We start from the raw sequence: 13,774 nt of genomic DNA, 5'->3' as shown, positions 1-13,774 counted from the left end.
ATTTTTTGAAAGTTTTCTTTGAAAGCCGGGAATTACAGAAGGTCGTTTCACGTCCATGGTAACAAAGTTAGAACCCACCTCACCTTAAGAAAAACCGTGACATCACAAGTGGTGGTGCTCCACGTGATACCCCTGTCTTGCAGCAATGGCCCTGCAGTGGAGTTTCCATTGGAGGAAACTGTGTTGAAGAACACTGGTCAAACGATCCCACTCCGACAAGCTTTCCAAAGACCCTCAATTGTGCGGTACCATCTGCTTCCCAAGGCTCGTTTCAACAACGGAAACCCACAAAAATCCATGGGAGAGGCATCTGGGGATTTCACAGGGATGTCTGTAAAGGGTTCACGTGCCATCCGATCCATGTATGCCTGCGTGGAGTTTGCCGTATGACTGGATGCCTTGTCCTGGTGGATGACAACACAAGATGTCTCTCCAAAATATTCGTCTGGTAATAGGCTGCATTTATTTTAGCCTTTTTGTCCACTCTGCGCAGTGGAAGTTTGCCATTATGGCAGTAACCACCAACAACCATGAACCAGCGTGGGAAACTTTCAGCACATTCACGTACCCACTCAGATCGATCTCTTGCATCACGTGGACGATAGTAGATGGCCCTTTTTTTTTATCACATCTCGACAGATACACCCATTCTTCATCCAGGGACACCACATACTTCCAGCGGTCCCCAGCCAGATGGCGTTCGTAGAGCTTCCGACTGTTGGTCTTCCTCTCCTGGACATGTGAGGCACGCAACTTATGAACTTGAGCATTGTGCTTCCGCACCAGTTGTAAATCTTAGGGTATGGTGCGATTTACAGTTGCAGGGAAACATTGCATTGCCTGTGCAATCACTCTTTACATTGCAGGGTTTTCACGTCGCACCAAGGATCTCACTTTCTGCACAACATTGTGGGAACGCTTGGGCTTCCGATATGTCCGAGGCCCACTTTGACTGGTTCCAGCAACAGGTACGGTGCAAGCTTTATGGCGATGCCCTTCTTTGACACATGGAAGGCTTTCGTGTGGCACTGTTTAATTATCTGGCTATAACTATAACCAGTGTCGGAAGTGGCACAGATCTACCCCTCCCAAAAGACTGGAATTTTCGGTGCCATACCAACCGTCGTCTTTGCAAGTCAACACACAGTACTTTCGTCCTACTGGCTCTGGCTGCTCTGTGCTGTGCCTATGTGCTGCTCCCTGGTGATCGAAATCGTTACCATTGACATGAAACAACCTTCTGTATACTTGAATCCTAGAGTGGCTAACCTGGTACAGCTTCAGTTTTCATCTTAACCAGCCTTGTGGTAGGGGTTTTTCAAGGAATAAAAAAATTATTTTTTTAATTTCCAACTAAATAGGGGGCGATTAAATATATGTTAAGAAAAAGGAGGGGGGAAGGTCAAGAATTTTGGATTTGTTATTTTGGTAGACACCTTGGGATATGACACTGTGCAATGCGCTTCCACCAAGTAACGATCGAACCAAGAACGATTACAAGAGACAACGACATTACCACTACAATTTCTTCTCAGAATTCACAAGTTTTCTCGATGCCCATGGTAGCGTTGCAATCAGCATGAAGATGCTGTTTTCCAAACTTTTCCCTAAAGATCACTACCTGCACCAAAATATCGTGATGAGTAGACCCCGGATACATAAATATGTAACAATAATTGATAAAATATGTACTATCAAAAGGATATGTAACTAAATATATAGTATCAAAAAAATATGTAATAGTAATAATAATCGAGTATCCAAGCAATTTCGAGAATTCTGCTAGATATTTATTTTATTTGAACATTATCAATATAATTGTTCAAATTAAAATTTGTATCAAATTTTTAAACTCATAAGAGCACTGCAATGTGTACATGTTTAAGAAACGAACTATTCATTTCTTTTCACATCGCAAATTATTGCAGAATATGTAAATATGTGAGGGAGCTCTTTGTAATTTTTGAAACAAATTGCAAAAGAAAATAGAAAAAAAAGGGATCTACAGAAAGAACAATTGAATGAAAGTAGCTACTTTGATACTTTTTGTACAAGGGAACAGATTGTGTAACTTGCTACATACAGGAAAGTAGCTTTCTTGTCCACCGATGCAAAGTTTCTAGGTGCTTTGCCTAAATCTAAAACCGAAACTAAAATATATAACCAGAAGGAGAGGGGGGAGGGACTCCAGTATCTTTCGATAAATAACAGTTTCTGTATTTTTTTATTGTCTTCAGCCTGTCTTTCGAGTTGGCAGTCAATTTTAGGTGACCGTATGCACTATGGATCTCATTGATTAGAAAATATGACATCACATGTGTCAGAGTTAAAAAGATATAGGAGAAAGAATCAAGATAGGAAACAATTAACGAAATATGTTGTTTTAGGTAAAGTAAATTAGCGAATATGTAATATCCTGGCAAATATGTAACATAAAACTTAATGCAAAATCATGTCAGTTACATAATTCGTTGACATTTTCCTCTTAAAGGTATGTATCTAGAGAGGAATAGAATATGTAAATAAATACAAATCCGGGCCCTAGTCATGAGCTCACTCAAAATTGACGGTTTGATGATGTTTGCCGTAAGAGCTTTCAATAGATTTCTCATTTTGGAATTCCCTAACCTTTTGACCAAAGTGTGACAAAATTTGGTGCTGATTGAAAGAAAACAAACCTGGGAAAAAAAATTTGTTGTTACACCTCTTCATCAGATAAAGAATGATATACAGTGCAACCACGATTTTAAGTCCCCAGATTTTCCTTTTACCTCCATTATACATCCAATCCTTATGGTTCCAACACAGCAAAATAAATCTTCCTGTATTTTATGTTCAGTCCCCTGAAAAATGTAAAATCGAGGTTGCACTGAGTATTGTTGAAGATAGGAGTAATTGGGCAAGTAGTAGTAATTTAAGTACACATTTAGTATTGTACTTAATTGTGCATTTTCTTCTTTGTTCAGCGTTGTGAGCTGTGCCCCACTAAGGATGGAGCTCTAAAGAGAACCGATAATAGTGGATGGGCTCACGTTGTTTGTGCATTGTATATTCCAGAAGTTCGGTTTGGTAACGTGACTACTATGGAGCCTATTATACTGTCGTTGGTGCCTCCAGAACGCTTCAATAAGGTAAGGTCAAGATAGCATGCTTTTTGTACATACATTCGAGAATTTCAAGGAAATATTTTTTTTGCTAACAAAATAAAGAACACCCTTACAGCAACCAGAATTAATATTATTTCCTTTGTTATAAACTAGGGATGTGCCGAAGCCGATTACAGATGTATGAAAATCGGCCGAAATTGACATATCGGCATCGGTATCGGAATTGGCAAAAATCCGATATTTAAACCGGTACAGATTATACTAGAGTTTTACCTTCTAACAAGTTTTATATTCTAGTTTTGTAAGATTTACCTGTATTGAAAATTAGGTTCTGATTCATCATTATTGTAGAGTTTTTGTAATAAAATTATTGCAAACTCTCATTCAGAGGATCAACCTAACTCAAAATCGGAAATAAAACAGTACATTGCTGATCCAGGATCTGCTGTTGTATTGGAAATTCAGAAGTGAGTATTCAAACCTGAAGCAAGTGCTGAGAAAATACTTGGACATACCTGCTGCATCAGTATTCAGTGATTGAGTGTTCAGTGTTGCTGAACAGATTTGCTATAGGAGAAGAAGTAGGGGAAATGCTTCCAAAACTGGTGTTTCTGAAGTTGAATCTGGCAGCAGTAAATTTCCAACATTAAGAACAGGAATTCATTTTGCATTTCAAGGAGCTGCTTGTGTACTAATGTTAAATCTCTTGAGAATCCATGTTCTTCTTAAAGGTTCACATAACCACCTTTTGTAGATGCAAATGTACATTCGCATCTCTTGAGAATATATATACATATGATATACATATACATATGATATACAATAGAAATGTACATAGCAAATTTATTTTTGTCATGCTGAAAATAACATCCAATTTCTGTTTAATAACCTTATGTATCGGAATCGGTTAAATATCGGCATCGGTACCAAAAATTATCGGTGAGTACATCGGCATCAGTAAATTTTCAGCTTCGTCACATCCCTATTATAACCAAACAAATAGCATAAATAACACTGTAAACAATGTACACATTGTTCCAGGCATTTTTAAAAATCACGCTGCCATCTATTCATAGGACACAGTAAAAGAAAGGATTGTAAGAAACAAGACTATATCGAAGCAGACAAACAGTTTAATCCCATAGAAAGGTATAACAATCGTCGAATTTATTTAGTTAGAACATTTTCAAAACGATTAAATGTGCTTCTTTTTTACGATGAGTGCAATAATTTGGCCAATACTGTAGTTCCATCAACTGGTTCCATCATAAACCTTCAAGACATTTGTTATTGATATTTCTAAATTAAAACTAAACACACTGATGTTTGATTTAAGAACTACACTTATTCAACAAAATAAATATTTCTCTTCTAATAGCACTTTTGTAGTTACGAGAGTATTAAGTTTGTTCTGTGTAAAATAGTCCATCTTTTCTTCTCCAATATTTAGAGCAGAATGAATCAATTTTCTGTGAATAGCATAACTCACAGGATAATTCAGACTTGAGAAAGTGTCGCATTGGTAAATAAACTCTTAAATTTCACGTTTAAGAGTTTATTTCATTTTGCTTCTTGGCAGAACATGTTTCCTTTTCACGTTTAAGAGTTTATTTCATTTTGCTTCTTGGCAGAACATGTTAGGAAACACACATCAGGCATTTCAAAAACATGAAAAATTAACATTGCATTGTTATATTTCACATTTTGTGTTTTCGTCAAAAACTAAATGTTCATGCCTCTATGTATAGGGTGTTTTTTTTTTTAGAGTGATAGAACTTTGAATTGAAATAAAACATAAAAAATTAAGTTTGAAGCAATTGTGTTTTTATTTGAAAGATAACTTTCTGACATGTACTTTTTGAAAATAATTTCCGGCATATGTCCACCATGACTAGCTGTGATGAACCAGATTCGATCAGTCCAATTTTGAACCACTTTTTCAAGTAATTGGGGACGTGTGTCGTTAATAACACGAGTTATGTTGGCTTCCAAAGCGTCAATTGTTGCTGGTTTATCAGCATAAACCAGAGACTTTACATATCCCCAAAGAAAATAATCCAGTGGCGTTAGGTCACATGATCTTGCTGGCCATTTCACTGACAGCACCGATATTTCCGAAGTGCTCTATACGTTTGGCGAACAGAACATTGATTTTGGAAATATATTTCCACAATTTGTAAACGTTGTTGCGGCGTCAGTCTTTCCATGATTATTTGCCAATGCTCACTGATATGAAATGACAAAACAACATGTCATCAAAACAAAACAAATGACAGCTATCCCTATCGAAAGTTCTATCACTCGTAAAAAAACACCCTTTATTACCTTGCCTTCCATTCCCGACACAGAATAATTCTTCTCGTATGCCGGATTGTGATAATGGGGCGTTTTTAACCTCACCTTGCCTCTGGAATCATATTCTTTATCAAATAAGTCATCACGTAGTTAACAAAGAATTACAAATGGAACGTAATGGTGATAACTTTTTATTCGCAGATTTGCTACATTTGTGAAGAGCAGGGAAAAGGAGGACGATCTACGATTGGTGCATGCATGCAGTGCAACAAGTCAGGCTGCAAGCACCAGTTCCATGTAACGTGTGCTCAAGCCTTGGGTTTGCTGTGCGAAGAGGCTGGCAATTATCTGGATAATGTTAAGTACTGCGGCTACTGTCAGCATCATTACTCAAAGCTGGTGAGTTTTTAACAGTTCTACAAGTAAATTTTAGTTAGTTCTATTTCATGAGTTATTAATTTTTTACCAGTTACGCTTTAGTTTCAAAGGAGAGTGAAAGAGGAATTTTGTTATGTTGGATTATGACCCAAAATACAGTGAAAGGTGCCTATAGACCCTATAATGCTTGTACATCTTTCCTTCATTGGAACCAGAGAGGTGAAATGTTGAAATTGGGAAAATATAAAATATGAGAAGATAATTTCAGTGTTGCATGCTTCTTCCTCTTGTTTTCAGGTTTTCTCTTTCAATTTTTCTTTCTTTGTTTATAAAAGCAAGAATATTTCACTGATATTATTTTTAGGACTGGGATATATTTATTGGTATTCATTTATCCAGTAAAATTACTTAAGATTTTATCGACCCAATATATCTATAAACAACATGTGAATTACTGCAAAAAGTCTGTCTTTTTTAATATTTATATGGCTATAAACATATAATTCATATAGTCTGATTCTGTAAATGTCAAATAAAATGTGTATTTTTCAAGGCAAAACCCAATGTAGTTTCCTGAGTGTGAATTAATTAAGGAGGTTAATGATCCATTCACGTTCCTTAACGAACATTTGCACTCGGGTTTGTAAAATAATTGGTAACAGTAAAATGTATTTGGTACGGTCAATAAATAACCAGATTAATGCCATGAAAAAGCGAAATAAAGTGGCAGAGCGATGAAACTTACGGGATATGTAGGCCAGGGTGGGGTACGCCACATGTCTGCGAGATGAGTTCCAGACCACGTCACTAGGTGGCAGCACTCTCAGGGAAGGGAGGTGGCGGTCACAGTGTCAGGTGCCACAAAGCAGGCTCAGTGATACGTGATACAGTTTTTGACGGTTTGCTGGAGCGCAATGTGGCAATGGACGAGAACTTGCTCACTCCTTGCTGTCGCGTTTACTCTTTGGCGTATACCGACTGAGCAAGATCTCGTCCATTGCAATGCGCTCCAGGAAACTGTCAAAAACTGTATCACGGATCGCTGAGCCTGCTTTGTAGCACCTGACACTGACACCATTAATCCGGTTATTTATTGGCCGTAACAAATATATATCAGTACGTTATTAATATTAAGAGTTTCGAGGGGACTTTGTCAATACCTGGTAGACACTCGTTGCAGTGTTTTGGATTCCACTTGAAACTGTAGTCCTCCCCTCTCTCTTTTTTGTGTATGTGTGGAAGGTATATATTTGATTTTTTCCCATCTTTTTATATCATTTGACCATATTTATATGATACTTTTAGGATACTCTTGATAAAATCTAATGTTCATTCACCAAAACTTTGAGACTGCAAAACTAACACCACAGTAATGTTTGTTGCAATTTCTTTTATTATAAATGATTAATGAACGTTGTGTCGAAAAAGTTAATGTTTAAATGTTCAACTTCTTTTGCACTGCAGTCACCAGGAAACACACATTTAGTAAGGAGGTCAAGGAACTATTCAGGTTCTTCAAGGACCATTTGCAATTTTATACTGGATCTGTAGAAAATCCGTACCTGTATATCTGTATTTAATGGGTATCAGCCAAAATTTCATATCAGCTCATCCCTAATATATATGTATCTTTTAATTCCAGAAAAAAGGTGGAAACGTGAAGACAATACCTCCGTACAAGCCTATTCCAGCAGACGGTGCGTCGTCGGACTCCTCCCCAGAGAAGGAGAGTCCGCCACACATGGCAGAGGCCATGAAGGAGACCAAGGCACCCTTGGTCAGAAAGAAGGGGAACAAGTCGGGCAGTGCGTCTGTTAGTGGCAGCAAAGGTGTAGGGAAGGGGAACTCTGGTGAGAACCACAGCCCAAACACGCTGCCGGAAGGCATGGCCGGAGTAAATAATGACGGCGACTCTTTGAAAGGTTCCAGCGGTGGCGGAACACCTTCGTCGAGAGATTCCGGCAGCGGCAAGTTCACTACCTCGAATTTCACCGAATCCGTGGTGACTCAGAGTGAGAGTGTGTTCGGAGACAGGGAACGTGGCAGGAAACGCAAGGGTGGCAGCCGCACCCCTACCGGTTCCATTCCGTCTGATTCCGAACCTCCGAACAACCCAGGGAACCACAACGGAGACGGTGAGCAGGACATGGAGCCGAATAGGAAGGTCATAAAGGTGGAAGGTGCGTCAACCGTGGAAGTGAGCTCTAGCAGTATCAGCAGTAGTTCTGCTCCTCTTGTGACCTCATCCATCGTGACCACAAGTCAGCCCACTGTGGTTGTGTCCACAATGTCTGCTGTTTCATCTCTTCCAATCATGGACATTAAACTGAAGGAGGAGGACCAGAATGGACTAACGATAGCTGAGCCAGGAAAGAGGTCTAGGTGAGTAAGCTTGTTATTATTATTAATAATAATAATATGAACCTGTTATTAACATTATTGTTTTTGTCTTCTGGTAGTGTGCTGTACGGTTCCGTCTCTATAAGTAATCATAAAAACTGGGGCTATACAGGATGCCCACTCACCAGAAAATTTTCACCTGTTGCCTGAATTTTCGAATTCTTAGTTTCTTAATTTGATTGACTGGCAACACTGATACATAGTGTAGTTAGTGAACAGAACAGACAAGATTATGACATGAACCTAACGTGTGAACATCGAAAGTAAATATGGAAACTCATATCATTTATAGCAGATTGGTTTATCTTTGGAGAATTTTTTCTGAAATGCTTATATTGTTTGCTTTGTGGAAGATTATCACCATATTTTTATCATAGAGATATCAAGTCCAGCAAGTTCATGATAAACCACACTTGTCATCAGTTCTGCTCCTGTTGTGGTTAAAGTGTTGATGTGCCTTGAAATTACATAGAATGTGCCCTCCGATGGATCTGATAACTGATGGACTACATTTTGAATTTAAGTTAGTTCCTTTGTTTTTCACACTTTATCTTCTTAATGTAAATAACAGGGGTACAGGATGCCCAATTAAGAATTTGCAAACAGCGTAACATTTTCATTCATTTCTGCTTGAAATGGGAGGGTGGCAACACTTCAAGCAGAAGACATTCAGGGCACAAGACTATGAAGCCCAATGCTGCGTGCTTGAACCCGATACTTCCTCTAGCCACAAGAATCCTCTCATGATTCATTATCTCTGGGTTTTCTCAGTGGATGGTGAGTGACATGCACCCTTGTGGTGTGAGGAGGTCATTCTTTTCTATCAGTTGAGTTGCACAAGAATATTACCAGTTACTAAAATTTGAAATTTGTATCTCGTGTGGAAATACAGGTATGCTTGTTGTTCTGTTCTATTAAAGTTGCCAAACTTTCCGTAAGAATTTAAGTGTATTATAAATGTGAAAATTTTAGGGATGGGACAGATTCATTGTCATCAGCCAATACATTGTGTACACAAATTAATATCGGAGTTTTAAACATGTATATTTTCTATGCTATACACATTACAAATATGAACCATGTATGAAATGAAGGAGTAACTCACCTAGTTTCGATTCTACGCATGCGCAAAATTTGTTTCCTAACTCTGTCGCTTACAGGAGCCATTCATAAAGATGGCGACTTCCGAACGTAAGTCTTTTTGTGTGTTGGAACTCGTGAGTTCTAATTAAGTTGTTACAGTTCAACGGGCGTATTGGCGAAGATTTGGAAGTCTGACAATAAAATCCGTAGGTGGTATAACCAGTTTAAGATGACAGGATGCTTGTGTAAAGGTAAAAGTTACAGATGGCCGCGTGTATGAGGCAAGAAGGTGGAAAGCGTCAGAACATCTTTCACTCTTGTGGCGGGCAAGTCAAGAACTAGCAATGCCAACAATGACAGTGTGGAAAGTGTTAAGGATAATACTCCAAATGAGACCATACCGTCTGCAACTGTTACAGGCCCTAAAGCCTGCAGATAATTTGGCTCGTAGGAACTTCTGCACACACATTCTTAATAAAGAACATGACGATTTTCTTAGTCGTGTAATTTTCAGCAATGAATCCACATTTCATCTTAGTAGAAAAGTGAACACACACAACACACAGGCGGGGAGTCACGTCCAAATCTTCGCCAATTTGCCTGTTGAACTGTAACAACTGAATTAGACCTCGTGAGTTCCAACACACAAAAAGACTTGCACTCGGGAGTCGCCATCTTTATGAATGGGTCCGGCAAGCAGCAGAGTTAGGAAACAAATTTTGTGCATGCGTGCAATCGAAACTTGGTGAGTTACTCTTTCATTTCATACTGTGTGGTCCAAAAGTCCCGGAACGGTCACATATCGTGAGAAATACATATCGAATCTGAAAACAAAAAAGTACATGTTTAATAAGTGAAAGAAAGCTATTGAATGAAACGTCGAAGACCTTTCAATAGAGTGTATGGTAGACTCTATATAACTCTATTGAAAGGTCTTGACTATCAGATTCCGAATGTGCAATCACTTTCACTGTAGCTCAATTAGGGGCAGAGCGTCCCTTTGAATTTTTTTGGGGTTTTTATGAAATTTCCATATTTTTTTTCTTCTTTGAAGATTTAAAATCGCCATATCTCCGTTCCTAATTGAGCTAGGAGGATGGTTGATAGCTCGTTGGACTCAGAATGAAGTCCTCTTTCCGATTCTACAATACAAAATGGTGGTTTCCATTTAAAATTTCACAGTTGTCCCCCACCCCCAGGGGGCGGGGATGGGGAATCAAGTGTGATATCATTGAATAGCTTTCTTTCACTTATTAAACATGCATTTTTTTTGTTTTCTTATTCGATGTGTATTTCTCACGATATGTGACCATTCCGGGACTTTTGGACCACCCGGTATATGGTTCATATTTGTAATGTGTATAGTGTAGAAAATATACAAGTTTAAAACTCCGATATTCATTTGTGTACACCCGGTACTGGTGTATTGGTTAGATTACAGCTTCATTATATCTATAAATATTATGTAATAGTGCAATATTCTGCCCTTTTTTTTTAGAATAATTGCCTAAATATTTAGATACTTTTGCATTGTAGTTATTTGGTACCATACGTTTATTACCCTTTATCGGCCGAGGCCTTGCATGCTTGTATTCGTGATGAAACCCGAGCCTTTTCATGCGTGCACTTTTCAAACTGCCACAATGTACAAAAACATCGTAGTTCAAGAACTAATTGTCAACTTCAACACAGGTCTCTGGCATACTAAACTGAGCCAGCCTTGGTTTCACCTGATTTTTTGATTCCCCAGATCAGGGCGAAACCAGGTCTAGCTCAGTTGGCAGAATAATGGCATAATCTGTCCTGAATTCGAGTCCTGTTCAAGCCTACTTTTTTGCTGAAATTTCTATGTAATATGCCTGCTGTGTATGATACAAGAAATATAGTGTTAAGGTGTAAGTGTAACAAGAAATGCCCATAGTTTCTAAAATGAATAAGGAGATTGTTGTTCTGGATGTTGTGTCTGGGAGAGATGTGGACTGATCTCTCTCTGTTGTTTAAAGAAAAAACTGCACCCTCATTTCAAGTTACACCCCCCCCCCCTCCCTCTCCTACTTGCCACCACAATTGGAAACATGCCAAATGCATACTCGTGTGTTCAAGCAAAAGCATAAATAATTTGTTATGAAAAGCTTTGAGTGGCCATTCTGAGAATAGGCCACAGATTCATTAGCCTCTCTTTTGTATATACAAATAAATAGAAATAGCTGTTGGTACTTAAAATTGGTGGCCTAGTTGATGGGGCATCTGACTGCCATGCGGGAGACGTGGGTTCTATTCCTGGGATGTGCAATCTAAGGTCGGAATTTTTCTGGCCTTGTCCCCACATAAGTGGCTCTGGGGCTCACCCAGCCTCAAATCAATGGGTACCTGGCTGGAGTGTGGGTAATCACATCACATCCAAAATGGCTGTGATCGAGAATTTGTTATGGGTCCTAATCCTGTTACTTGCCTGATCCATCCACACTCCACACTCGAGGCTTGGTGTACTTCGTACCCGGATTTGATTTGTCTGTACGGCGAATGCACATAGGTTGCAACAAGTCAACATAATTACATATTAAACTACAAGAATACCAAGAGACATCAGATAACCGTTGATCAGGGGGATAAATTACCTTGTCCAAAACTGAAATTTTGGGTATTTTCTAAAGTTTAATTAACGTAAATTTAAATATATACAAGCCATATCCGAACGTTCGTTTCTCTAGTTATCGGGCCAGAACTCTAATTTTGTGTTTTTTGAAATCTCTAAAGTTTGTACCTGGATGCTTTACATTTCATGAATTACATCGGCAGTAAGCTTGTCACAAGGTACTCCAAGAAACTTCTTCACAGGCACTAGGTTGCCCACCATGCACACTTGACAACTCTAGGGTGAAAAGGCACGAGGTTGCCCGGTGCACCATAATTACTTCAAAGAACATCAGTACAAACTACCTTTTACCTGTAAATCGGACACCTAGGCACTAGAATGCTTGGCAATCCAATTTTCTTACAGCATCGTTCCAGGAGATCTGTCCTCCGATCCGAGCTGACCGAAGCGAAACAGCCTCTTCCTTCCAAGTCACTCTTCCTACAGCCACCCTCCGCCACTCTCATCTGGGAGTTTATATATGTTTAGTTGGCGTCTGTTGCCAACGGCTCTTCTTTCAAAAGTTTTAATTTTTAACAGCTAAAAACGCCGGTCTTTTCCTGAACGTTCGAGACGTGAAGAAAGAACAGCGTGCTACATGGTTTCTATACAGGGAATATATGAACCTAAAAAATGCATAACAAATAGAGTTACACTAATTTGACATACATATTTTTATACACGTAATTACCTAATTGATTAACGTATTAATAAAATATTACTATAGTTTCCCTGACATGGGGCAGGGTAACATCCCCTAAATGTGCCTTCATGGCAAACTTTACCTTACCTATAACTAGAGACCAGGTTTTAAAGGGAAAAAATTTCCTCTAAAAAGGACAAAAAAAAGGTAGGGGGAAGGTCTCTATATATATTTTTTTGCATTCCAGTAAAAATACTATTTTAAATGAAAGCGCAATATATATAAAATGGGATACATTAAATTTCATATTAATGTAACCCTTTTTGTATGTGATTGGTATATATTAGGGATGGGACCGATTAATCGGTACTCTATCGGTATCAGCCGATATAGGCATATCGGTTTATCGGTAAAATTACCGATTATTTTACCGATCCATCGATAAATATCTGATAATTTAGTGCAAAATTCTGCCATTTTGTTGTAATTTTTATGGATAATCTCCATACCCTACTTTATAAAAAAAGTAAATGTCTAAATATGCAATTTCTTTTGTACTGCAGTCACCTCAAAACACACATTTATTAAGGAGGTCAATGAACCTTGTTCTTCAAGGACCATTTCTAATTTTATATCGGTTATCGGTAAATTTTATATTGTTACTTTATCGGTATCTGCCAAAATTTCATATTGGCCCATCCCTAGTATATATTGTGCTTTCATTTAAAATAATAATTTTAGTGGAGTGCAAAAGAAACTATATATAGCCCTCTTTAATTTCCTTTGTTTGAAGGTAAAGTACATCAAATAATGTTACCATCTGTTTCGATGAAATCTTCCTTGCAACAGCTTACGGCATTCCATAGCTTGCTAGGGCCTCCCCGATGGCGCAGTGGTAGAGTCGTCGCCTTGCAATCACGAGGTCCCGGGTTCGATACCTGGTGGAGGCACAAGTGGTTCGGATCCCACTTTAAACTGTAGGTCCAGTCCCGATTAGCCTTCCTGTGCATAAAGTGGACTTAAAACACCAAATCAATCAAACCATAGCTTGCTGCCACTTGTTCCTGCCTTCGCCATTTCACTGACACTCAATACGGTCGTGCCGGACTCTGTGGCCGAGTGGTTAGCACATCGCGCTGCGACGCCAAGGGTCCCGGGTTCGAATTCTGCTCGGGTTGGTTGTTTATGAATGTCCATTCATCAATTTCATCCTTTCATCACTCATCCCCATCT

General features: G+C 38.7%; 1 protein-coding gene across 5 annotated transcripts in view; it reads left to right on the top strand.

The window, feature by feature from the left end:
- Nucleotides 1-13,774, top strand: part of LOC145981498 (zinc finger protein zfp-1-like) — a 90,668-nt gene that overhangs the window by 13,999 nt on the left and 62,895 nt on the right. For 4 of the 5 annotated variants that reach the window (XM_083114773.1, XM_083114774.1, XM_083114771.1 and 1 more), the window contains 3 exons: nt 2,967-3,131; nt 5,604-5,801; nt 7,423-8,162. In XM_083114773.1, the coding sequence (XP_082970899.1) occupies nt 2,967-3,131; nt 5,604-5,801; nt 7,423-8,162 (1,103 nt within the window). The remainder of the gene's footprint in view (nt 1-2,966; nt 3,132-5,603; nt 5,802-7,422; nt 8,163-13,774) is intronic. The other variant, XM_083114775.1, reaches the window with a different exon arrangement.

This window comes from Lepisma saccharinum, chromosome 29, assembly GCF_977018435.1.
Source record: "Lepisma saccharinum chromosome 29, izLepSacc3.1, whole genome shotgun sequence".
NCBI classification, from domain to species: Eukaryota; Metazoa; Arthropoda; class Insecta; order Zygentoma; family Lepismatidae; genus Lepisma; species Lepisma saccharinum.
The sequence above is the reverse complement of the archived record's forward strand: the minus strand, read 5'-3'. Positions and strand labels throughout refer to the sequence as shown.